This window comes from Pristiophorus japonicus, chromosome 5 (assembly GCF_044704955.1).
Source record: "Pristiophorus japonicus isolate sPriJap1 chromosome 5, sPriJap1.hap1, whole genome shotgun sequence".
Taxonomy (NCBI): Eukaryota; Metazoa; Chordata; class Chondrichthyes; family Pristiophoridae; genus Pristiophorus; species Pristiophorus japonicus.
The window spans coordinates 40,299,350-40,326,773 of record NC_091981.1 but is presented as its reverse complement, the minus strand read 5'-3'; the positions used below and the strand labels follow the sequence as shown (position 1 = coordinate 40,326,773).

Here is a 27,424-nt window from a genome sequence, read left to right as displayed (position 1 = left end):
CCGCACTGCAATCAATGACCTATATTACAATAGTAACTGCACTTAAAAAGTACATCGCTCGCTGTAAATCTCTTTGGGATGTCCTGAGGTTGTGTAAGGCACAGTATAAATGCAAGTCTTTCTTTTTTGCTTTATGCCTATCTTAATTTTTCATGATCCTTTTGTTCAGAGTTCATTAAGAGAACATTCTCTGATTTTACAGGTCTGTGTGCCAAACAGTGACTTTAATTTAATCTTACACAATTAATATAGCCTCCTTTAACCTCTTAATTTCAGCATACTGATCTTGTGGTACGCCAAACACACCTTGTTTTCTGTCAAAGGTTATATCAAGAAATTGTGATCCCTTCCTTTATTTTCCTCCTCGCAGCTCAGAATTGAAGTGGTATTTCCACCACGTAGATGCCCATAAAAATGCTTTCATTGTCTGTGCTCTTAAGATACTTAGTAAACCCCTGTCTAAAGAGTGGCTTGAAGAATGACTTGTGGAATGAATTTTTCATAGCTATAATTTCTCTGGCAGAAAATCTGTAATGTCAGTGAAAGATCATTTCACATGTTCAGTATCTTCTTCATGGGCAACCCAACTATCCATTGGCAAGAAATATAAAGCAACTACCTGGAATAATCCGCATACTTTAATCAAACATTACTGTTACATGGACTTGTGGGCCAACTTATTTGCTGGGCAACTGAGATAATTGTTCTGTCTTCTGGATGGAGGATGAGGAGATAGGGAAGGACTGCCCATCTCAGAAGGTCTTTAAATCTTTCTAGGAGGTTCAGGGCAAAGCATTAATTGTACAAATATTAAATTTGATGAGTACAGACCAAACAGCCTAAAACAAATCATGGTTCGAGCAAGGATGCTGTCCCAGAATCTGCTGCAATAGTATCCTGATCAGTCAGACTGTATTGAGTCAGGCAACTTAATAACCATGGTTCTCTACACATTTCCTAATAATCAAATACTTACACACACAATCCTAATGATAGAAATCTTTAATTTTTTGCAAAATAACTATTGTTCAGCATCGCATTCATCAATAGTTTGCTATTATAATGTAGAGGGGTCATATTTTGATTTACATTTGCTGCTACCACTTCTCTAATGTAAAACCCAAGTGCATGTTGAAAGTTACTTTTTGGAAGTTTAGAATTATTACAGTGAATAACAAACTTTTAGTGGGATAGTGGGATTCAGGATTGTTACAGAAACCTCTGTACATTGAAGATTCTTCTGATTTCCATTGAATTAACAATAGTATTTTTATTTGGACTCAAATTCAAATAGAATACAGTACTAATTCTAAGATTTCTTTCTATTTAGATACATGTAATGGAACATTGAAATCGCAAAGGTAAGAAGACTTTTTGGTTGCAGTTGAAATTTTACAATTTTATATAGGCTAGTAATTTTGAAATTTTTGATCTTGTTTTCCAAAACTAAAGCTATTCTTAACATGATATGGCCAGGACTTTCTGCATTAGCGCAGTCCAGGCACATTCTAGGCCTTCACAAGTTACACCTAGGACAAGGATGTGCATTCAACCCAGGATGATTTTCTAGGTTTTTTTTGCATTGTTGGGCAGGCACTCGTAACGCTGCGAGGAACTCTACCTGGAAGGGTTGTGGAGAGTGGCCACAAATGGCTTCAGATGTATAGCGCAGCCAGCAGCTTCTGTGCCAGCTGAAGAGGATGTTTTATTTGAATGCTGCAGCCTATGTAATCGATTGCCCTGTGACCAATTTTATTGGTTTTCTGACATTTTAAATTTCAAATCCCCTCCATCACCCACAGCAACACTGGATGCCAGGACAAACAACATTTCTGTCTGTCCAGCATTGCTAAAGTGCAAATGACAGGAAATACATTGTACAATGCATTCCCATCATTTGTGTATAATAATGTGCCTGCCCATATTTGGATACATGTTTAATATGGTCGACATCATACTGAATTGGCTGCAGCAGTCTCTAGACCACATTCACAATCAGTCAGGATTCTTGGAATGAATGCTACTAATGGTGGATGAAAGAGAACAAGGATATAGGATGTGAGACTGGAATGTGCTCATGTGTATTACAGGATGTATGAAAATTGACATGAGTGCTGCTAAGTAACTTTGCTTCTGGAACAAGAATCACTTCAGTTATAGGAAAATGCTTGAAAGGATCACAAGAGATACTCCATAAGAACCTTGACAAAGAAGGAGTCATCAGGGACACCCAACTCTGCTTCTGGAAAAGAAGCTCATGTGTTACGAACTTAATTGAATTTTTTGAAGAAGTCACTAGGTTGGTGATCAGTTAGTTAGTCACTAGTGTCGGCTGGTAGACATTATCTACCTGGTTTCTCAGAAAGCATTTGATAAAATACCTAACAATGGGTTACTCTGCAAAATACAATCTTGTGGAATTTTAGGAACCTTCTACAATGCATTAAGAATTGCCTGCATGACATCGGCAGAAAGTTGTTATCAACAGCTGTGGACCAGTTTGGAGACCAGTTACTAGTGGTGTCCCCAGAGATTGATATTGGGTTTTTGCACTTTACTGGCTATAGTAATGGCCTAGATGAAGGTGTTGGGAGAATAATCCTCAGGTTTGTGAAGATTTTTCCCTCTAATTAGCCATGGTTTTTTTTGACACTCCTAGGAAACTATATGGCTCCTAGTGGATAGGGAGTCTCTTGATCTGATGCATAAAGCAACACAACTGTACAACTCTTTTGTTGTGATGCATAAAGCAACACAACTGTGCAGGACCGGTTAGATGGCCCAGCTGGTCTTTTTCTGCCCGATATGCTTGTATGGCACCATATGATACCCAGAAAGGCATTGCTTAACTTTTGTGCCAGGAAATATTAATTTGCTTCCCTGTGAACAGTTAGCTGCCATGTTATTAATCTGAAACAGACATATCTTTGTTGATCTTGTGAGATCATTAAACTTTTTCTGACATTGAAAGGGAGTCGTTGGTCCCACTCACAGCCACAGCAACCTCCTTCCACATGGTCAATGCTGCTGTATATGATAGCTTCTTTCCTGGTATTCTAACTATTGTATTCTTAATTTTTCTAATTTGGGACAACAGAACTTCCACATCAGCCTCTGGGAATTTAGCTGCTTGCAATTTCTCTTTTGTGGCAGCAGCCATTTGACTCCCTCTTGCAAGAGCCTGCTCAACCCTTTAACTGCCTTATCCCAGTGCAAGTGCATCTGTCCCCAGCCAAAGTGTCTAATCCCAGCGCAAGTGCATCCCTCCCCCAGCCAAAGTGCCTTACCCCAGTTCAAGTGCATCACACCCCCCCCCCCCCACCCCCTCAGCCAAAGTGCCTTACTCCAGCAGAAGTGCATCCTGCTCCCAGCCAAAGTCCCTCCTTAAACCAGCGCGAGTGCATGACCTTATCCCCCCCCCCCACCCCACCATAGATGGGGCATTGTATACAGATTATTAACAGGTCTATTAGGTATGAAGTGAATAGTGACAGTGTCGTGACTTCTGGATTTCATCCACTTCAACGATGTCCCTTGTAGGGGGTTGTAAGAACGTGATCCGTCTGCCTTGAGTTTCCTCTCTCCCCTCCGATACCCCCCACTACCCGCAGTCCTCTCTTTCTCTCTCTCCCTCTTTCCCAGTCTCTCTCCCCACCCAGTCTCTCTCTCCCAGTCTCTCACTTTATCGCCCCCACCCCCAGTTTCTCTCGCTCTCTCCCCCTGCAGCCACTCTCTCTCTCTCCCCCAGTTTCTCTCTCTTTCTCCCCCCCAGGCTCTCTCTCTCCCCCAGTCTCTCACTCTCTCTCTCTCTTCTACCTCCTTCTCGGCCCTCTGCTGCTTCTCTGCCCGCTGGCCCTCTTGTCCCCCCCGCCAACCCTCTCGACCCCTCGCCGGCCCTCTCAGCCCAACGCAGCTTCTCTGCCCGCCGCTGGTCACTCTCTCTCAGCCCCCTGCCAACCGCTCTCTCTCGGCCCAATGCCGCTTCTCTGCCCGCCGCTCCCTCTCGGCCTCCCCCCAAGCCCCCGCCCGCCGCTTCTCTGCCCGCCGGCCTTCTTGGCCCCCGCCGCTTCTCTGCCCGCCGCCGCCACGCTCTTTCGGCCCCATGCTGACCGCTCCCTCTCAGCCCCCCCGCTAGCAACTCTCTCTCGGCCGCGTGGAATGATTCAGTCAGGGCTGCACTTCCAATCATGCACTTCTGGTTCATGCGGGAGGCATTAGGGGGACGGAGATTGACAGACACATGCGCAGAAAAACACAGTTTAAATGGTTACTCCCTTAAATGACAATGGGCGAGAAATTCCTCAAGGCTTGTCTCACTTTGCTGCTGTAACTTAACAGGAGGTGCAGTGGCAGAACAAGCATAGTTTTGAGGAAATTCCTGGCCAATGTTGCAACTCAGCTCCACCCGCTTCCCTAGTTTTCTACCTTCCCATCCCATATTTGGCTTACTGCTGGCAGGATTTATACCCTTTTCCCACCAGCATTGTGAAAATTAATGCTGGGATTTCTAACAGACAGCCTCCATATATTTTGGCAGGCAAAAGTTCTTTCTCGCTGTACTTACACCACCGCATCAGGGACCCAATGATTCCAATGCCTATTTGCTTTAATTAATTAAACCTAGGGATCCCAGCTTTATTATGCTGAGGAAATTCTGGGTTTCCTGCTAGCAACTTTCAGATAGAGAGCATGAGCAGCTGCAGATGAATGAATGAAAGCTTTCAAGGAAGTAGTTCAATGCAGTTACCATATGTTCACTTTTTGCAGAAGTTGTTATCGGATTCAGTTGCAGGTTTTTTTTAAGTCATGTTTTGGTGTGAAGTAGCTTTGAGCTAAGTGCAATGTTTAATGCTTTAAAAGGATGTTTCACCTTTTATCCCAGACTCTCTCATCTCACATTCCACTCAAGCTGTCTGAATAAATCTTTTTTCTCGCTATAATAAATTATGAGGTAAATCATTAATATTTTAAAATGAACAGAGTAGGATTGTTGTAATGTCATACATGCCAAATGTCTGCACTTTATTCTGACAGTTTGTGTTTGTGACAGTCAGTGCCTGCTTGTCCACATTTGCAGATGAAGTTCAATGGAAAGTCTGTAGCTCTACTTCTATGGTAATATCGGGGGTGAGAGGCGGTATATTTTGGCGTAAACATTGGATATGGTCCGAAAAAGGGCCAGTGCCATTTGCCTGCGGCTGTTCAAAGTGATGCAGGTAGCATGCAAAATTCGTGCCACACGCTCATTGTACTAATTGTAACGCCGCTGATTGGCTTAGTGCTGAACGGGGAGGCCAATATCGGGTGCAGTCTAATGGCCAATAATGTTGGCCAAGCTCCCTACATTACTTAAAGGGGAGGTGCTATGTGGCAAAAGCACCTCATTGTCATTGTAGAGCAAGCCATGGCACAGCAAGCAAGGGAGCAAGCAAGAAGGTTTTCAGATGCTGCACTGGAGGTCTTGGTCCTGGCCGTGCAATGAAGGCTGACTGTCCAGTACCTGCAGACTGTCCAGTACCTGAGACTTGTGGAGCAGACGGTGGGATATGGCATTTGCTAAATCCTTCACTCACATACCAACTATCTCTAGCTATCACCACTCATACCTCACAATCTTGGCTTATCGGCACCGTCACAACGTTACCACTGCTGCAATACTCACACCTACATCTCATACATTTCACACACTGACAGCTATTCTATTATGGCAGGCACCTCACCCAAACACATTGCACTGCATTCACTGACACACTTCCCTTTCACTTGCAGGCAAAGGTGGCACGTAACAGGAGGGAGCAAAGGCAGATGGGACGTGGTCAAACTGCAATACAGAACCTCCCAACCAGGAGGAATCGGTGCTTGAAATTATTGGCGAGGCAGTGACGCAATCCATGGCCAGCGGAGAAGTTGAAGCTGTTGCTAATAATGATGGTATGGTCATACCTAATCCTTCTTCTCACATCCCATTTCCCCCTCATCCCACAATCTCTTCACTTACAAACTGATGATGGTGTATGCATGGATATCTTGCTTTCCTCCTCTCCCCTCACCCCAACCCAACCCTTGTGCTTTTCTGCTTTCAATTACAGAAGAACTGCCAACAAGCTAGCCTATTCATCATGTTGATCAAAGTGAACATAAAAAATAAGAAATAGGAACAGGAGTAGGCCATATGGCCCCTCGAGCCTGCTCCGCCATTCAATAAGATCATGGCTGATCTGATCATGGACTCAGCTCCACTTCTCCGCCCGTTCCACGTAACCCCTTATTGTTGAAGAAACTGTCAATTTCTGTCTTAAATTTATTCAATGTTGCAGCTTACACAGCTCTCTGAGGCAGCGAATTCAACAGATTTACAACCCTCTGAGAAAATAAATTTCTCCTCATCTCTGGTTTAAATGGGTGGCCCCTTATTGTAAGATCATGCCCTCTAGTTCTAGTCTCCCTCATCAGTGGAAATATCCTCTGCATCCACCTTGTCAAACCCCCTCATAATCTTATACGTTTCGATAAGATCACCTCTTATTCTTCTGAATTCCAATGAGTAGAGGAGGCCCAACCTACTCAACCTTTCCTCATAAGTCAACCCCCTCATCCCCGGAATCAACCTAGTGAACCTTCTCTGAACTTCCTCCAAAGCAAGTATATCCTTTCGTAAATATGGAAACCAAAACTGCACGCAGTATTTCAGTGTGGCCTCACAATACCTTATATAGCTGTAGCAAGACTTCCTTGCTTTTATACTCCATCCCCTTTGCAATAAAGGCCAAGATACCATTGACCTTCCTGATCACTTGCTGTACCTGCATACTATCCTTTTGCGTTTCATGCACAAGTACCCCCAAGTCTGCTGTACTGCAGCACTTTGCAATCATTCTCCATTTAAATAATAACTTGCTCTTTGATTTTTTTTCTACCAAAGTGCATGACCTCACACTTTCCAACATTATACTCAACTGCCAAATTTTTGCCCACTCACTTAGCCTGTCTATGTCCTTTTACAGATTTTTTTGTGTCCTCCTCACACATTGCTTTTCCTCCCATCTTTGTATCGTCAGCAAACTTGGCTACGTTACACCCAGTCCCTTCTTCCAAGTCGTTACTATAGATTGCCCCTGTGGCACCCCACTAGTTACTGGTTGCCAACCAGAGAATGAACCATTTATCCTGACTCTGTTTTCTGTTAGTTAGCCAATCCTCTATGCATGCTAATATATTACCCCCAACTCCGTGAAGGAGGAGACAATCAAGAAAAAGAAGAAGAGACACCGGCACTGCATTTGACACTCGCAGACACCAGCTCAGAAAATGGCACTGCGCTGAAGTTAGAGGCAGGATCTACATATGATGAGTCACCAGGCATGAGTAGGCTACAACCAGGCCAGGGGAAAAGGGTAGCTCCGGTGCTAGTTCCCCAGAGGGTGAGTTCGCTCATGAGTTCTGCTGCACAGGACTCAGATGATGACTTTGATGTGGCAACCTTCAGAAGAAGGCTGATGGGCATGCACAAGGAAATGGTAGGTGTATTGGTAAGCCTGTCAGAGAGCCTCCTGTCAGTGTCAAGGAGTATAGAGGAGTCCGGATCCAACATTGGACAGGGCTTTGCGCAGAGCTTGGAGTCTAGGTTGGAAAGGATGGACAACTCCAGGAGAGATCTTGTGGACCCAGCCATGATTCTGCGTGTGATGGGCAATGTCGTGGCTTCAATAGCAGCACAGGCGGAAGCGACCCAATGTCTCAGTGCTGCAGTGAAAGCACAGACTGCTCTCCTGCACGCTAAGCTTGCTGCCACACAAGCTCAGACTGCTGCCATCATCGTTGGGTTTACGAGCATCGGAAAGGGCTTGTAGGGTGTCACAGCAGGCCAGAAATCTGTCCTACAACAAATCGCTCGGAATGCTGAGACACTGCCCCGCCTGTGGAGCAAAAACCTGCTGTCCTCTCTCACTATTGTCGCTCCGCCATTGCCCTTGCTGCTACCTATCAGTGAGCCAGCCCAGTCTGCTGCCACCTATACCGAGGTGACGCATTCGACAGCCGGGCCTACTAGGTCCAGAGCTGGTTAAGGTTGTCGTGCAAGACCATCTGTAGTCTCCCCCACTGTAAGTCACAGCCTTCCACCAGCCATGCTGCAACCACTGGGGGAGCACTGCGTGGGAGCACCAGAGTTGGTAAAGGCACACGAACAGCAGACACTAAGGGAATGCACACGGATAATTAGCTGATATTGTCATTTTGATTTCATTCGGATAAATGTATGGTTTTGTTTGGAATATGTGTTTTGTGGTGGCTAAAAGGATGCTGTGATGTTCCATGACAGATGGCTAGTATGTTGGGTTAGTGGTGAGCAATGGGGATCTGGGGTTTCATTCACCGGAATCGTAGTTTGATGAGGCGTTCATGGTCAGCCCGTCCAGAATGGGGATTTGCTGCCTGCCTCCTCCCTCCCCCCTCTTCCTCATCCTCTTCCTCCTTCTCCTGAGGTGGTCCTGCAATCCCTGGTGGCAAGGCTGTGTCCTCATGATGGCCAAATTGTGGAGTATGTAGCAGACCACCACGAAATGGGCCACCCGCTCCAGTGAATACTGGCAGGCTCCTCCCAAGTGATCAAGACAGAAGAACCATTGCCTGAGCACTCTGATGGTCTCCTCAATGATGATCCTCGTGGCAGCATGGCTGTTATTATATGAATGTTGGGCAAGAGTGGTAAGTTTGCAGAGGGAAGTCATCAGCCAGGTGCAGAACGGAGAGCCCTTATCTCCGAGCAGCCACCCTCGATTTTGATGTGGTGGCTGGATTGCTAGCACACTGGACTGGCACGGCACAGGATGAAGGCATCATGACTGTTGCCAGGATTTCGGGCATCCGCCATCATGGTGTGCTGGCTGTGGTTGCACCACAACTGCTCATTAAGTGAGTGGTTGCCTTTGCGGTTGTGAAACATCTCAGTTTTGAGATGCGGGCTCCACAAAGCCACGAGTGTGTTGTCGATGGTGCCCTCCACCCTGAGGATGCCTGATATCCTGGCAAAGCCATATTCACGCTCCTCCTGCTTTTTTCTGTTCAAAGAGAAGACCTTGAGTACAGAGCCTCTGTGACCTCCCAGATGCAACTGAGCAAGTGGTGTGAGTAGAACCCTTAAAATGAGAATCAAGGCATTCTCCACTTGCAGCAACACTCTCTGTGACCTCAGCAACATGAAGTTCAGAAAGCTGCAAGAGTTGCAGAAACTTAGACAGACCCATTCAAACTGAGAAACCATGTCAGCTGCAAGTTGTTGTTGATGATCCCTTTAAATAGTGCTGCTGGGGACTCCTTCCTGCTGCTTGGTCAGCTGGTTGTGATTAAGAGTGGTGGAAGTGGAGCAGAACACTGATAGAACAACTGTCAAAATGTATGTGGGCGCGGCCCCTTTAAAGAAACCGGCTGATGATGGATCATCGGATGACGTCATCAGACCAGTTTCCTTTTAATTGTCCGGGAACCTCGCAGAGTGGGCTCAACAAGCCCAATCTATAGAAAGTCATGGGGGAAGCCAACATGGAACCAGGAGCAGGATCACAGCCTGCCTCGGACATCGCAGTCTTGGGGTCCTATTCAACTCCAAGCTGAGTTTCTAACCCATATCCTCCTGGTATTCCTCACTATTAATTGGATTTTTCTCCATATGCTTCCTGAAACTGGGAGAGATAGCAGCAGAAAATAGTGCAAAATCACTGCCCGCCTTTAATTTTCCTCCCCCCCGACCTTCTTGGAAATCTCTAGCCACCCCTTTCCCCTTCCTCCCCCACCATACGCCAGTGGGGTGGCAGAGTCCAAATTCGGGCCTGTCTCCTTCTCATCTGCCTCTGATACAACTACCTCCTGGATTAAAATAAACTGTGATTGCATGTTTGAACTTCCTCCATGGCTAGCACAGATTGAGACTAAGGGTGGATAATGAGAAGTCTGGCAGTAGTCCCTGGAGTAGCAACAGTAAGGCGCAGAGACCCACGATGGAGATATAGAACCTAGTGGCCTCATCTCCATCCAACTAGGCTCCAAGCACCTACCTTTGGAGGCCTTTATCTTGACTGAGATCTACAAAATGTTTACCCAAATTCTTCTTTGGAGCTGTTTTGCCCATTTAACCTTTTGCCTCTCTGCTTCTTCTGGTGCTGTAATGGCAACCCTGCTGCAGCACCACCAGGATTTTCTTTCTGACAGTGGCAGGCTTCCACTTGGTAGCAGGAATCCCACTGGGAGCTCAGCCTACATGCTTAGTCACTCTTGATTGAGGAAAATGGCTAGGGGTCACTGTGGGATCAGAGTGACAGGTGGAAATCCTGCCTTGTCGGAAAGAAGTCTTACTTCCCTCAAATTTTCCTCAAGAAGCATAACACTCCTCACGCCCTCTTTCTTTTCTAGACTCTTTTTAAATTCCTCAGATCTTAATCAAATAAATAAATGTCAAGAGCCACTGCTCATTGAAAAAATAACTTTTGCCCACCAGAGAATATATCAGGAAATCATGGATGCCTTCTATGATTTTTCACTTATTAAAATTAACAGATGAAAAAGCAAGAGAATCATACCCACAATTTCCTGATACATTTTTCTGACCGGTGAGGCTGTCTGATGGAGCATACATTTGTAAAATCAGTTCTTGGATGTATGAAGTTACTTACATGTATGCTGTGCAAGAATATTGATCAAGCAAGATAGTGATTTGTTTGCAGTTTAAGGTTATGTGACGAAAATGTGTTAATATGTATGTTTTGCTCTCTCAATAGCTCTGCAGAACCGTCATTGAAATCAGATTTAAAAGAAACTGAGGTTGCAGTATTTGAACTTCCTCCATGGCTAGCACTGATTCAGGCTAAGAACAGTAAGGCTGAATAGTTTCAAAAATACTGTTGAGTCAAAAACATTTTGGTCCTGAAAATTCATGGGTTGCAATCCCATTACATCAAAATTATATCTACTGGTGCCCTTCTACCAGATTTGCGAGGTCATTTAAAAGGCATCTAATTTGCATAGGGCTAGTGGTTACCTGCGCCACAACAGGTGTATCAAAGGTGCTTGCTTGTTCAGGCTTCCAGAAACTCCAGTGCCTGGCCACTATCGGAGGGGAGTTCCTCGGCTTACCCCGTAGATCTCAAGCAGTCCTTCCATTAGTCCTTATGTAAGGGATCCGCGCCGTGGATCTTGATGATTGGGGGATCTGTGCTGTGCGGCGGGGACAGGCTGGTGGAGGACCTTTGTCTTACGGATGTTTAGTGTAAGGCCCATGCTTTCGTACGCCTCAGTGAAGATGTTGACTATGACTTGGAGTTCAGCCTCTGAATGTGCGCAGACGCAACGTCGTCCGCGTACTGTAGCTCGACGGCAGAGGTTACGATGGTCTTGGATCGAGTCTGGAGATGATGAAGGCTGAACAGGTTCCCACTGGTTCTGTAGTTTAGTTACACTCCAGCGAGAATTCAGTATTTATCAGCAAAACAGAACAGGTGGACATGACATCGAATGATGAGATTAGAAATGAGATAACTGCATTTAAAATAAAAAGAGGAGAAATATTAAATAAACAAATCAATCTCAAACAGGATAAAATCCCTGGTCCTGACGGATTATGCCTGCACATTTTAAAAGAATCTAGGGAAGAAATAGCAAAGACATTACTACACATTTATAATAATTCATTAGAACAAGATGTAGAGCCAGGGAACTGGCGGAGAGCTAACGTATTACCTATATTTAAGAAGGGAGATAGAACATGTCCAGGGAACTATAGACCAGTCAGCTTAGCATCAGTGGTAGGAAAAATAATGGAATCTCTACCAGAGGAGAAAATAAAAGAACATCTAGAAACCAAAAATGCAATAATGCATAGTCAGCATGGATTTCAAAAGGGAAAGTCTTGCTGGACCAATCTCATTGAATTCTTTGAAGAAGTAGCAGAGAGAGTAGACAATGGTAATGTAGTAGATGTAATTTATCTAGATTTTCAAAAGACCTTCGATAAGGTACCACATAATAGACTAATGAATAAGATCAGAGCATGTGGATGTCAGGGGAAAAGTAGCAGAATGGATAACTGGCTGATCTTCTACCTCAACTCCACTTTCCTGCACTAACCCCACATCCCTTGATTCCCTTAATATCGAAAAATCTATCGATTTCTGTCTTGAATATACTCAATGACTGAGCCTCCACAGCCCTCTGGGGTAGAGAATTCCAAAGATTCATCACCCTCTGAGTGAAGAAATTTCTCCTCATCTCAGTCCTAAATGGCCGACCTCTTATTCTGAAACTGTGACCCCTGGTTCTAGATTCCCAAGCCAGAGGAAACATACTCTTTGCATCTACCCTGTCAAGCCCTGTAAGAATTTTGTATGTTTCAATGAGATCACCTCTCATTCTTCTAAACTCTAGAGAATGTAAGCCTAGTCTACTCAATCTCTCATAGGACAATCCCAGGTATCAGTCTAGTGAACCTTAGCTATTTCCGGGAAGTTTTTTGCATCTTCTATTAATGTATTAATTCGTTACATGCTAGCTAATACTCATCAACTGTCATACCTTTTAATGTAGTTTCCTAATCTACCTTAGTCATGTTGTTTGCATTGTTTAGATTTAAGACCCTAGTTTTAGATTGAACTAAATCATTTTCAAACTTAATATAAAATTCTATTGTATTATGGTCACTCTTCCCTAAAGGCCCCTTTACTACAAGGTTATTAATTAACCCTTTCTCATTGCTCAATATTAGATTTAAAATAGTCTGTTCTCAAGTTGGTTCCTCAACATACTGATCTAAAAACCCATCTGGTATATATTCTATGAATTTGTCTTCCACACTATTACTGCAAATTGGTTTGCCCAGTCTATATATAGATTAAAGTCCCCCATGATTACATTATTTCCCTTGTTACATGCACCTCTAATTTCATGATTTATACTGTGCCCTACATTACCACTACTGTTTGGGAGCCTCTCAACAACTCCCACCAATGTTTTCTGCCCCTTGTTGTTTCTTAGCTCCACCCAACCTGATTCTGTTTCTTGATCTTTGGAGCTAAGATCCTTTCTCTCTAGTTTTTATCCCATCCTTTTCCATTTTTCCTGTCACTTCTAAAAGTTAGGTATGCTGGAATATTTAATTCCCAACCATGGCCATTTTGCAACCATGTAATGGGTATTAGATCAAACCTAATCATTTCTATCTGTGCTATTAATTCATCTATTTTATTGTGAATGCTTAACGCATTTAGATATAGTGCCTGTAGCTTTGACTTTTTTCCATTTTCTCTGATGGCACCTTAGTCACTGATGCTCTATTACCTTTGTTACTCTCTCTGTCCCTTGTTGACCCATTCTACTTATTTTTACCCAAAACTCTGCTCTGCTATAGAGCCTTGACATTTTTCTTGCTGCTGTTAAATGTACTCTATCCTCCATCCTCCCAACCTCCTACATTAATTTATATCCCTGTCTACTGCCCTAGTTATTCGATTCGCCAGGACACTGGTTCCAGCCCGGTTCAAGTGGATTCCGTCCCAATGGAAAAGCTCCCTCTTTCCCCAGTACTGATGGCAGTGTCCCATGAAGCAAAACCCCTGCCTCCCACACCACTCTTTGGGCCCAAGTTTCAGGCCACGCCTAAAACGGCGCAGCCCGGACCTGGACGCCCGTTTTTTGCGCCACAAAGTGCGCCTAAAAAAAACTCACCTATTCTCCGGCTCCCTGCAGGTCCTCTGGAGCTGGGTGCGGCACAGCACGAGCTGTGGGGGGCGGAGCCAGGTCCCTGCGCTGATAACAGTGCCGGGACCTCTGCACATGCGCGCTACAGTGGGCGCGCATGTGCAGTAGCTCCAGGCGCCCAAAACTGTGGGAGGGGCCCGAAGCTCCCCCCACGGCCCGGCGACCCGACCTCCGCCCCCCCCCCCCGGTGACCCGACCTCCGCTCCCCCCCCCCCCCGACCCGACCCGACCTCCGCGGACCCCCCCCGGACCTCTGCGACTCTCTCTTCCCCCTCCCCCCCCCCCGGACCTCCGCGACTCTCCCCTCCCCTCCGAGACCCGACGCCACCTACCTGTAAATCCAGCCCGAAGTCTTGGGCCCGGCCGTTCAGCTTCCTTCTCTCCCTCCCCCTTCCCTCCCCCCCTCCCTCCTCCCCTCTCCCCCTCCCTCTCTCCTTCCCTCCCTCCCTCCTCTCTCCTTCCCTCCCTCCCTCCTCTCTTCCTCCTCTCTCTTTCCCTCCCTCCCTCCTCTCTCCTTCCCTCCCTCCCTCCTCTCTCCCTCCCTCCTCTCTCCTTCCCTCCTCTCTCCTTCCCTCCCTCCATCCTCTCTCCCTTCTCCCCCTCCCCCCCTTCTCCTTGGCCCTCCTCTCCTCCTCCCACCCCCCCCCCCACTCCCCTCCTCCTCCTCCTTGTTCACAATTTATATTAACGTTTTAGACTTTGGAATCAAAGACACAATTTCTAAATTTTCAGATGACACCAAATTGGGGGGGAGGCGTGCTAGTCAATACAGAGGAGGACTGCAACAAATTACAGGACGACATTAATAAACTTAAAGAATGGAGATATATTTGGCAAATGAAATTCAACACAGATAAATGTGAGGTATTGCAGCTTGATGAAAAGAGAAGGCTCAGGGGTGACTTAAGAGAGGTTTTTAAAATTATTAAAAGTTTTGATAGAGTACATAAAGAGAGAGGGGCCAAAATTGCCCCTTCCCTTAAGGCCTGTTACCGCCGGAAATCGGCAGCCACACGGTGGAGTGGAATGGCCATCAATTTTTTGTAGAATGGTTGCCATTTTGAAAATTGCCCTCCTGTGATATCCTGACGGTGACCTGCTCCCCTCATTTCCACCCTGCTGCTGCCGATTCATCCTAAGTGCGTCATCAGAGCGTGCACAGCTGATGTGCCCCCGAACGCGATATTCCACGGAGAAAATCTTGCTGCCGCCGCTCGGTGCCACCGACAGCTTTTTCTGTCAGTGCACTGTGTTTGCAGTGTTTGTAAAATGACAGTATGGCCGCCATTAAAAGGGAGGACGCACTGCTGTGGCCGCCATCTTATTTCTTTCTGTGGGCTAACTGCCAGGTCGGACTGACAATTATGGCCCAGGGTCCGGCCGAAACCCTTCCTGGTGGTCCAGTGGACCTAACTGAAATAAATGCAGAATTCGCAGCAGTCCTCCCTTTTAAGTGAAAGGGAGAGATGTGGTGACGCACTAGCGTGATGACATCATCAGCACTACGCTGATGAGTGACAGCAGCAGACATTCTGCCCATTCCTCTAGTGACTGAACTTCTGCTCTCTGCCTCACTTCCATCCCCATTATGACTGACTTCCGATCTGTTCGGAAAAAAAAGCCAAAGAGCGGAATTTCGTGCAAGAGGTCATCACATCCACCACGGCAGTGAAAACAGGTCAAACATTGTAAGTGCGCTGTGTTTCCGGCGGGTGAAAATTTCGGCCTCAGACTGTTTCCATTTGTGGGGAAGAGCAAAACTATACATAATCAGGAAAGGATGAACAGGCTGGGTCTCTTTTCTCTTGAAAAAAGAAGGCTGAGGAGTGACCTCATAAAGGTCTTTAAAATTATTAAAGGTTTTGATTGAGTGGATGCAGAGAGAATATTTCCACTTGGAAGAATATAACTTGAGGCCATCAGTATAAGACAGTCACCAAGAAATCAAATAGGAAATTCAGAAGGAACTTCTTTACCCAGAGAGTGATGAGAATGTGAAACTCGCTACCACAGGGAGTGGTGGAAGCAAATAGTATAGATGCATTTAGGGGAAGGCTAGATAAGCATATGAGGGAGAAAGAAATATAGGGTTATGCTGATAGAGTTAGATGAAGAAAGACGGGATGAGGCTCGAGTGGAACATAAATGTCGGCATGGACTAGTTGGGCCGAATGGCCTGTTTCTGTGTTGTGCATCCTACGTAATGCTGTGTAACCAGGACTTTGCATAGCTGCAGCATAACTTCTACCGCCTTGTATTCAAGTCCTCTAGATATAAAGGCCAGCATTTCATTAGCCTTTTTGATTATTTTATGTACCTGTTCGTGACATTTTAATGATCTATGTACCTGGAACCCCCACACCGCACCCCCCCACCCCCCCCCCCCCCCCGCCCTCAAGTCTCTTTGCAACTCCACTGTTTTTAGCTTTTCACCTTTCTAGGTCCAAAGTGGATGATCTCACATTTGCCTACGTCGAAATCCATTTGCCACAGTTTTACCCATTCCCTTAATCTATCAATATCCCTATGTTATTTTATGCTTTCATCCACACTGCCTACAATGCCATCTATCTTTGTGTCATCAGCAAATTTGAATATGTGGCTTTCTATCCCATCATCTAAGTCGTTAATAAATACGGTGAATAGTTGAGACCCCAACACCGATCCCTGCGGGACACTTCTAGTTACATCCTGCCAATTAGAGTTCCTGCCCCTTATGCCTACTCTTTGTCTCCTGCCACACAGCCTATTTCCTAACCAAGTCAATAATTCGCGGTCAATTCTGATACGTCCTTACTATACAGTATAAATGCACATGAGGCCCATGCTTGAGAGAAGGTCAGTCTGTGACCTGTCCTTTATTTCATAGCACTCAAGTGAAGGAAGTGGGTGGAGCTTCCCCTTTTATATCTGAAGGTCTAGGTTAGGAGTGTCTCCCACAAGTTCACCACCTAGTGGTCAGTGTTCTCACAGTGTACAACTTAGGTCAGATTATACATGGGTTGCAATGCTGGTTGAATACATGACATCACCTCCCCCCACAAAGTCTTATTGGGATCACAGGTTGAGTCTCTGTGGTGGTTTACGCTCCCTTGTAGAGCGTCTGAGTTGGGGCTCCGGTTGTTGGGCGCTGGCCTGAGTGTCTGCTGTTTGCGGTGCCTCAGGCCTGTCCAGACTGGCCACATTGACTGGGCTCTCCTCCCTTTGGTTCCTGTGTTCGGTCACCTGTGGTGGAGTGAACTCTACATCGTGTTCTTCCTCTGCTTCTTCTATGGGGTTGCTGAACCTCCTTTTTGTTTGATCCACATGTTTGCGGCAAATTTGTCCATTGGTGAGTTTAACTACCAGAAACCTATTTCCCTCTTTGGCAATCACAGTGCCTGTGAGCCATTTGGGCCCTGTAGCGTAGTTGAGGACAAAAACAGGGTCATTTACATCAATACATCGCGCCCTCGCATTCCTGTCATGGTAGTCATATTGTGACTGGCGCCTGCTCTCGATAATTTCTTTCATGGTGGGGTGTATAAGGGATAACCGGGTTTTGAGCATCCTTTTCATTAGCAGCTCTGCGGGTGGAACCCCTGTGAGCGAGTGTGGTCGGGATCTGTAGGCCAACAGGAGGCGTGATAAGCGGCATTGTAGGGAACCCCCTTGGATTCTGAGCATCCCCTGTTTGATTATCTACACTGCTCGTTCTGCCTAGCCATTTGAGGCCGGCTTGAATGGTGCCGTTCTAACATGGTTAATTCCATTGCCTGCCATGAAGTCCTGGAATTCAGTGCTTGTGAAGCACAGGCCATTGTCGGTGACCAAGATGTCCGGTAGACCGTGGGCGGCGAACATTGCCCGTAGACATTCTACCGTGGCAGAGGATGTGCTTGAATTGAGAATGTCACACTCTATCCATTTGGAGTAGGCGTCTACTACAACCAAAAACATTTTTCCCATGAAAGGACCTGCGTAGTCCACATGGATGCGTGACCAAGGCTTGGCGGGCCATGGCCAGGGGCTAAGGGGGGGGTTCCCTGGGCGCATTGCCCAGCTGGGCAAACGTATTGCACCTGCGAACACAAAGTTCCAGATCTGCGTCTATCCCTGGCCACCAAATGTGTGACCTGGCAATTGCCTTCATCGTGACAATGTCCGGGTGCTCATTGTGGAGTTCTCTGATGAACATCTCTCTGCCCATCTGGGGCATGACTATGCGGTTTCCCCACAGTAGGCAATCGGCCTGAATCGAGAGTTCATCCTTGCGCTTGTGAAATGGTTTAAATTTCTCAGAGCATGCCCTGTACTTGGCTGCCCAGTCCCCATTCAGGACACATTTCTTGACTAGAGACAATAGCGGGTCTCTATTTGTCCAGACTTTAATCTGACGGGCTGTCACGGGTGAGCCTTCGCTTCCGAAAGCTTCAACAGCCATGACCATCTCAGCAGCATGCTCGGTAGCCCCCTCAGTGGTGGCTAGTGGGAGCCTGCTGAGTGCATCGGCGCAGTTTTCGGTGCCCGGTCTGTGCCGAATTGTGTTGTCATAGGTGGCTAACGTGAGTGCCCACCTCTGTATGTGGGACGATGCGTTTGCATTTATGGCCTTGCTGTCGGCCAAAAGAGACGTTAGGGGTTTGTGATCTGTCTCCAGCTCAAATTTCCTGCCAAACAGGTACTGGTGCATTTTCTTTACCGAATATACACATGCGAGCGCCTCCTTTTCTACCATCCCGTAGCCCCTTTCTGCCTGGTACAGACTTCTGGAGGCATAAGCTACCAGCTGTAACTGACACTTGACATTGACATGCTGCAACACACACCCGACACCATAGGACGACGCATCGCACGTTAACACGAGTTTCTTACATGGGTCATATAGCGTTAACAGATTGTTGGAACATAACAAATTGCGTGCTCTATTAAAAGCCCTTTCCTGGCTGTCCCCCCAGACCCATTCGTGACCTTTGCGTAGGAGCACATGTAGCGGCTCTAGCAGCGTGCTCAATTTGGGAAGAAAGTTACCAAAATAGTTCAGGAGCCCCAGGAATGAACACAGCTCCGTTGTGTTACGGGGTCTGGGTGCTCTCTGGATTGCTTCCGTCTTGGACGCAGTAGGGCTGATCCCGTCTGCTGCTACCCTCATCCCCAGGAATTCTACCTCTGGAGCTAGGAAGACGCACTTCGCCTTTTTCAGTCGCAGCCCTACCCGGTCTAGTCTGCATAGCACCTCCTCCAGGTTGTGGAGGTGTTCTTCAGTATCGTAACCCGTAATGAGGATGTCGTCCTGAAAAACCACCGTCCCTGGAATCGACTTGAGGAGGCTTTCCATATTTCGTTGGAAGATCGCGGCAGCCGAGCGAATCCCGAACAGACATCTGTTGTACTCAAACAACCCCTTGTGTGTCGTGATGGTGGTCAGCTTCTTTGACTCACTCGCCAGCTCCTGGGTCATGTAAGCTGAGGTCAGATCCAATTTTGAAAAAAGTTTGCCACCGGATAGCATCGCAAAGAGGTCCTCCGCTCTTGGTAGCGGGTACTGGTCTTGGAGTGACACCGGATTGATGGTGGCCTTGTAATCACCACATATCCTGACCGACCCATCCGCCTTGAGCACCGGCACAATCGGGTTCGCCCAGTCACTGAATTTGACTGGCGAGATGATGCCTTCCCTCAGCAGGCGGTCCAATTCGCATTCTATCTTTTCCCGCATCATGTATGGCACCGCTCTGGCCTTGGGTGTACTGGCCTGGCGTCCGAGTTTATATGAATCACTACCTTGACCCCCATGAAAGTGCCAATGCCGGGTTGAAATAATGAGTCAAATTTGTCCAGGATCTGTGAGCATGATACTCGCTCCACGGAGGAAACTGCATTGACATCGCCCCATTTCTCATTCATGACAGCAAGCCAACTCCTCCCCAGTAGTGCGGGCCCGTCCCCTGGGACAATCCAGAGTGGCAGTCTGTTCTCCGAATCTTTGTGGGTCATGACTACAGTGGTGCTGCCTAGCACCAGAATGATCTGCTTTGTGTAAGTCCGTAGCTGTGCGTCAATCGGCAATAATTTTGGCCTCCTGGCCTTGGACGCCCACAACTTTTCGAACTGTTTGATACCCATCAGGGACTGGCTGGCCCCTGTGTCTAGCTCCATTGATACTGAGATGCCATTGAGGAGCACTTTTATCATTATTAGTGGCATTCTGGTGTATGAACTGTATACGTGCTCCACATGAACTCGCTGAACTTCAGCTTCCAGCGATTTCCCCCAGGGGTCATTTCTGCAATTTCTGCAGGTATTTTGCTCACCTCTGCAAACTCCGGCTGAGTGTGTGCCTCCACGCCTCCAGCATGAGCTGCTGTTTGAAACAAAAGGTCCCTTGCCAGTCGATCGTCCCTGACTGCCCCTGTTATTGCCCGGAGAACTGTGTGCTACTTTAACAATGTTGAATCTCTGTCCCAACCATTCCTTAACACAGTACCTCTCATCTGTTCTGCTAGTGGCCATGCTCGCGTGGTTTAAATCCCAGTTTCTTGTCGCCATTGATACGTCCTTACTATATAGTATAAATGCACATGAGGCCCATGCTTGAGAGAAGGTCAGTCTGTGACCTGTCCTTTATTTCATAGCACTCAAGTGAAGGAAGTGGGTGGAGCTTCCCCTTTTATATCTGAAGGTCTAGGTTAGGAGTGTCTCCCACAAGTTCACCACCTAGTGGTCAGTGTTCTCACAGTGTACAACTTAGGTCAGATTATACATGGGTTACAATGCTGGTTGAATACATGACAAATTCCATGGGCTTGAATCTTAGTTTACAGTGTCTTATGAGTGACTTTATCAAATGGTTTCGGGAAGTCCATATAAATAACATCCATAGACATTCCCCTGTCCGCTACCTTTTACAAAAACATGTTAGCTCTCTCTGATCAACTGAAAGTTTTCAAGGTGTTTAGTCACCCTAGCCTTGTAATTTCTCGTCAACAGATGTTAGGCTAACTGGTCTATAATTCCCTGGTTTCCCTCCTTTACCATTCTTAAATACCGGAGTGACAAGCACAATTTTCCAATCTGAAGGAACAGTTCCTGAATCGAGGGAACGTTGGAAACTTATAGTTGAGGCATCTGCAATATACTCACCCACTCCCTTTAAAACCCTGGGATCAAAACCATCTGGTCCTTGTGATTTGTCACTCTTTACTGCCATTATTGTCTTCATTACTGTTAATTTGCTTACGATAATTTTGGTGAGTCCCTGCCCCTGATTCAATATTAGTTTCCTTGGGATTTCCGGCATTCTTCCTCCACTATAAAGTAATTATTTAACATGTCCGCTATTTCCTTATTGTCCTTGACAATATCACCAACATTAGTTTGCAAGGGGCCAACATTGTTCCTGACCATCCTGTTTTCTCTAATATCATTGTAAAAAAGATTTGTGTTGATTTTGATATCCTTTGCAAGTTTATTTCATACTCCCTTTTTTTTTAGCTCTTACTATCTGTTTTGTCACCCTTTGCTGTTCTTTGTATCTTTCATATTTGGCAGGATCTGCGCTATTTTTTGCATTTTCGTATGCTTTTATTTTAGTTTTATGTTGTCTCTTTACTTTTGTTGAGGCCAATTCACTAAATATATTCAAAAAGGAGTTAGATGTAGTCCTTACTACAAGGGGGATCAAGGGGTCTGGTGAGAAAGCAGGAATGGGGTACTGAAGTTGCATGTTCAGCCATGAGCTCATTGAATGGCGGTGCAGGCTCGAAGGGCCGAATGGCCTAACATGCACCTATTTTCTATGTTTCTATGTTAATCGTCTGTCATGTATGTACATGCTGTTTGTAGCCACCAGATGGCGTCATTGTTGGAGGTCACTGAGCAGCAGGCACATGGTGCTGCTCGGGTATAAAAGGCCAGCCCTTGTGTGAGTCAGATACTTTGGGACTAAATAAAGCACAGGCAAGGTCGTACCTTGCTTAGTTAAACAGTACTCAGTTTGAACCTTCATTGCATTTTTAACATTTGGCGATGAGAATACAAGAACCTTTGTTTGCAAAATGAGCACGATTGGATTTTTAGAGCGATTCGTGGAGGGAGAAGATTGGGCAGACTTTGTGAGCCGTTTGAACCAGTACTTCGTGGCCAACAAAATGACGGGGGTCGACGATGCAGATCGGCGCCGGGCCGTGTTCCTCACTGTGTGCGGTTCGAAGATCTATGGTCTGATAAATAATCCAATCATGCCTAGTGATCCAACAGAGAAAACGTACAAGGAGTTGTGTACATTGATACGGGCGCACCTCAAGCCAGACGACGGCATCATCATGTCGAGATACAAGATTTATACACACGTTCAATCAGAGGGCCAGAGCGCGGCAGTATTCGTTGCCGACCTGAGACGTCTAGCAGAACCATGCAAGTTCGGGATGGGGTTGGCAGACATGCTGCGGGACTTCTTTGTCTGAGCTGATCCTGCACAAACTTCTGGTGGTGGAGGATTTGGATTTAAAAAGGGCCATCCAGAGCGCTCAATCATGTATGACGACGGACAGGAGTTTAAAGCAAATATCGGTGAAGAACTGAACCTTGGCAAGTACTGTAAATGCGATTGATTCAGCGTTCGGCAGAGTGGCACATGGCAGGGCCTATCTGGCTGTGTTCGCGAATGATTCGCCGTTCGGCAGAGCAACACATGGCAGGGCCTATCTGGCTGTGTTCGCGAATGATTCGCCGTTCAGCAGAGCAACACATGTCAGGGCCTATCCGGCTGTGTTCGCGAATGATTCGCCGTTCGGCAGAGCAGCATATGGCAGGACCTATCCAGCTGTGTTCGCGAAATCTGCCCAAAGTCCACCAGCGGGAATGTATCCGCATTCTCCCTGTTGGCATTGTGGGGGAAATCATCGGCACCAGCAGTGCCGATTTAAGCAATATATTTGCAAAGGCTGTCTGAGAGTGGGGCATCTCCAGCACAAGTGTCCGCAGATGAGCAAGTGAGCTGCGACACACCACGTGGAGGATGAGAATCAGACTAGTGCGGATCTGGATATGCAATCCGAAATGCCAGAGGAGGAAGTGTATGGACTGTACTCTTTCATAACCAAGAGTAAACCAATTTTGATTAATGTGAAGTTTAACGGGATACCGATATCGATGGAACTGGACACAGAGGTGATTCAATCGATCATGAACGAGAGGGCATTTAATAAGCTGAGGGATACTAAGACTGAGAGGCCCAGGCTGAGCCCTGTTAACGCCGTACACTAAAGAACTGATAAAGGTGATTGGCAGTGCACAAATTAATGTGTTGCATAACAGTGTGGTTCATGTGTTACCGCTGTGGATTGTTCCAGGCAATGGGCCAATGCTGCTCGGCAGGAGCTGGTTGTAGAAAATTAGATGCAACTGGAATGACATAAAGGCATTGTCGTCGGAGGAAGATACATGTGCCCAAGTATTGAGCAATTTCCCCTCGCTGTTCGAACCGGGTATCGGCAACTTCACGGGAGCCAAGGTGCAGGTCCACGTGGACTCAGATGCAAGACCCATCCATCATAAAGCTCGGGCAGTGCCGTATATGATGAGGGAGAAGGTCAAAATTAAACTGGACAGACTCCAGCGTGAAGGGACCATATCATCGGTCGAATTTAATGAATGGGCCTGCCCCATTGTTCTGTGCTGAAAAGTGATTGCACAGTCAGAATCTGTGGAGACTACAAGGCTACGATCAACAGGGTTTCGAAACAAGATCAGTACCTGTTACCGAAGGCTGATGACTTGTTTGCGATGCTAGCGGAGGGAAGTCGTTCACATAACTCGACTTGACGTCAGCCTATATGACGCAGGAGTTGGTCGAGACGTCAAAGAGACTTACGTGCATTAACACGCACAAAGGACTGTTTATTTACCACAGGTGCCCATTTGGAATTCGCTCGGCTGCAGCAATATTCCAGAGGAATATGGAAAGTCTACTGAAGTCCGTTTCCAGAACCATCGTGTTCCAAGATGACATCCTGATCATTGGTCGTGACTCCAAGGAATATCTGAACAATCTGAAAGAGGTTCTATTGCATTTGGACAGAATGGGACTCAGATTTAAACGCTCAAAGTGCAACTTCATGGCACCGGAGGTCGAATTCCTCGGGAGGAAAATCACCGCTGATGGCAACAGACTTACTGATGTGAAAACCAAAGCCAACAAGAATGCGCCCAAGCCGCAGAACATGACGGAGCTGCGTTCGTCCCTGGGTCTACTCAACTACTTTGGTAACTTCCTACCTAAATTGAGCACCTTACTTGAACCACTGCACATGCTATTGAGAAAAGGCAACAACTGGGGGTGGGGCGCATTGCTAGACAGAGCTTTCGAGAAAGCCACCAATCTGTTTTGCTCGAACAAGCTGCTGGTACATTATGACCCATGTAAACGTTTAGTTTTGGTCTGTGACGCATCGTCATATGGAATTGGTTGCGTGTAACAACAAGCCAATGAGTCGGGGAAACTTCCAACCTGTCGCATATGCATCCAAAAGTTTGTCTAAAGCAGAAAGAGCCTACAGTATGGTAGAAAAAGAAGCTTTAACATGTGTGTACGGTATTAAAAAGATGCATCAATTCCTGTTCGGTCTGAGGTTCGAATTAGAGACCGATCACAAGCCGCTCATTTTGTTGTTTTCCGAGAGCAAAGTTATCAATACCAATGCATCCAAAGGTGGGCGCTGACATTATCTGCCTATGATTATGCCATTCACCACAGAGAATTGTGCCGATGCTTTGAGCCAGTTGCCGTTGCCCACACCGAAGGTGGAAACGCCACAACCGGCAGATTTAATGTTAATCATGGATGCTTTTGAGAGGGAAGGTACCCCTGTCACGGCTCAACATGTTAAGACCTGAACCAGCCAGGACCCTATATTATCAGTAGTAAAGGGTTGCATCCTCAAAGGGGATTGGTCTGCCATACCTAAGCAAATGTGCGAGGTGGCCAAGCAAGGACGAACTGTCTATTCAAGCAGATTGCATATTGTGGGGTAAATGTGTTGTAATGCCTAAGAAAGAGAGAGAGAAGTTTATGCGTGAGTTACACAGCATACATCCTGGTATAGTGATGATGAAGGCCATCGCCAGGTCCCACGTATGGTGGCCAGGAATTGAGCTGGAATCATGCGTGTATCAGTGCAAGCATGCAAGCATCACCCGCATGCAACTCAGCAAAGCACCAGCGGAATCGCCGCTGAGTCTGTGGTCATGGCCATCCAAACCTTGGTCCAGGATCCATGTAGATTTTGCAGGTCCCTTCCTGGGCAAGATGTTTTTAGTGGTGGTGGATGCTTATTCGAAGTGGATAGAATGCAGAATTATGTCATCCAGTACGTCCACGGCAACCATAGAGAATCTCAATGTCATGTTCGTGACACATGGTCTGCCTGATGTTAGATATGTTCAAAACGGAGCTAGATATGGCCCTTATGGCCAAAGGGATCAAGGGGTATGGAGAGAAAGCAGTAAAGGGGTACTGAGGTTGAATGATCAGCCATGATCTTATTGAATGGCGGTGCAGGCTCAAAGGGCTGAATGGCCTGCTCCTGCACCTAATTTCTATGGTTCTATGCTTCTGACATAGTGGTGAGCGACAATGGGTCGTGCTTCACCAGTCAGGAGTTTCAGGAGTTTGTAAAACTTAACGGCATAAAGCATGTAAGGTCAGCACCGTTCAAGCCTGCGTCCAACGGGCAAGCAGAACGTGCAGTACAAAATTATCAAGCAAAGCATGAGGAGAGTAACCCAAGGGTCACTGCAGACCCGCTTGTCTTGCATACTGCTGAGTTACAGGACACGACCCCACACACTCACAGGGGTCTCGCCTGATGAACGCATGATGAAAAGAGGTCTGAAGACCAAGTTATCTCTTGTACACCCGGATTTAAGTAATCATGTTGAATACAGAAGACAGAGTCAACAAGGGTACCACGATCACACAACTGTGTCACGCGAGATTTCTGTTAGTGATCCTGTATATGTGTTGAATTATGGTCAGGGTCCCAAATGGATTACTGGTACGGTCATGGCCAACGAGGGCAACAGAGTATTTGTTATTAAGCTCAAGAATGGGCAAACTTGCAAGAAACACATGGATCAAACAAAGCTGAGGCACACAGACGAGTCGGACGAAGAAACCGTCAACGACCAACCAACCAACCAGCAGCCTTCAGTGGACTCAAGGGTCATCAGTGAATCCGGAACTTCCATCACGGACTTGCTCGAGAAAAATGGACTTGCAATTCCTGACATGGCCACTGCCACCCCCAACAAGTCAGCCATCCAGCCACCAGCCACAACAGACTCCGCACACCCACCCAAGACCGGAATTGTACTGAGACGGTCAACTCAGGAGCGTAAAGCACCGGACTGTCTCAACCTGTGAAAGACTGTGATAAGATCTCAGAGGAGGGTATTGTCATGTATGTACATGCTGTTTGTAGCCACCAGATGGCGTCATTGTTGGAGGCCACTGAGCAGCAGGGTATAAAAGGCCAGCCATTTTGTGAGTCAGACACTGTGGGACTAAATAAAGCACAGGCAAGGTCGTACCTTGCTTAGTTAAACAGTACTCAGTTTGAACCTTTATTGCATACATAACATCGTCCATCCAGAAAATTGGTTTTAATTTTCTTTACATATCCATGCAGTAAATTGGTCTCAATTTTTTTTGTAAGTATCAAGGTTGGTCCCAATATCATGCCAAATGAGACATCAGATACAAGCAAATATAGCAAAAGATCAGGGAGTTTAGAGGTATTTGATTAGAATTCCTCCCTTCATGATCAGGTTGTGTCACAGTTATTAAATATATATTCTCATAATATTTCTCCAAAAAAATGCCTTGAAATTGGAACCTTTAGCACAGGTCAGTTTTGAAGAAAAAATGGCAGCGTCCTCGCTGACGCCCACTTCCAGCGTGACATGTAGTGGCCGCCATATTGCGCAGATCCTGAGCACTGCCGTTGCCTGCGCTCGCCTCAAATATTTTAATGATCAAGAGCGTGATGTTAATTGGTCTGCAACGCCAAATTGATGCACACTGAGCGATCTTGGAGACTTGTACTTCATTGAAAGGCCCGATCCATTACTGTCGGAAACAAGACATACACTTGTGCACCAGATGTTCAAATGTTACTAATAAGCACTTGCAGTTGTGTCAGCAAACTGGAAATGTAATGATATTTGGTCTTTGTAATTGTTTACTGTTATTTTGTTACAAACGTCCATATTGAATATGCACCCTGCTCCACTCCTTTTATTGCCCTCTCCATAGTACACCTGTGTGTGCAGTTGTTGTCAGCGTGTAGACCCAGAGGAGAGGCTTCAATAATTATGCAGACTATGTCCAGTCCAGTGAGATGACTCATGGTCATTGCTGCAGAAACACATCAGCAGATTGAATACCTGTTCTGTACATGTTACATGTCAGCACTCAGGGTAGTAAGTTCTGGCATGTAATGTGTACAGAACAGCATATGGTTACAAATAGTCTGGGGGATTTGTACTGCATTGAAAGGCCTGATCCATTACTGTCGGTCACAAGGCATACTCTTGTACATCAGATTTTCAAATTTTACTAATAAGCACTTGCAGTTGTGTCAGTAAACTGGAAATGTAATGATATTTGGTCTTTGTAATTGTTTACTGTTATTGTTACAAA

At 46.3% G+C, this 27,424-nt stretch overlaps 1 protein-coding gene across 10 annotated transcripts in view; it reads left to right on the top strand.

Moving 5' to 3' along the window:
* The window catches only part of LOC139264307 (uncharacterized), a 382,502-nt gene that overhangs the window by 278,876 nt on the left and 76,202 nt on the right, over window positions 1–27,424 (top strand). For all 10 annotated transcript variants that reach the window (XM_070880566.1, XM_070880561.1, XM_070880557.1 and 7 more), the window contains 2 exons: window positions 1,331–1,361; window positions 10,773–10,867. In XM_070880566.1, coding sequence (XP_070736667.1) covers window positions 1,331–1,361; window positions 10,773–10,867 — 126 coding nt within the window. The remainder of the gene's footprint in view (window positions 1–1,330; window positions 1,362–10,772; window positions 10,868–27,424) is intronic.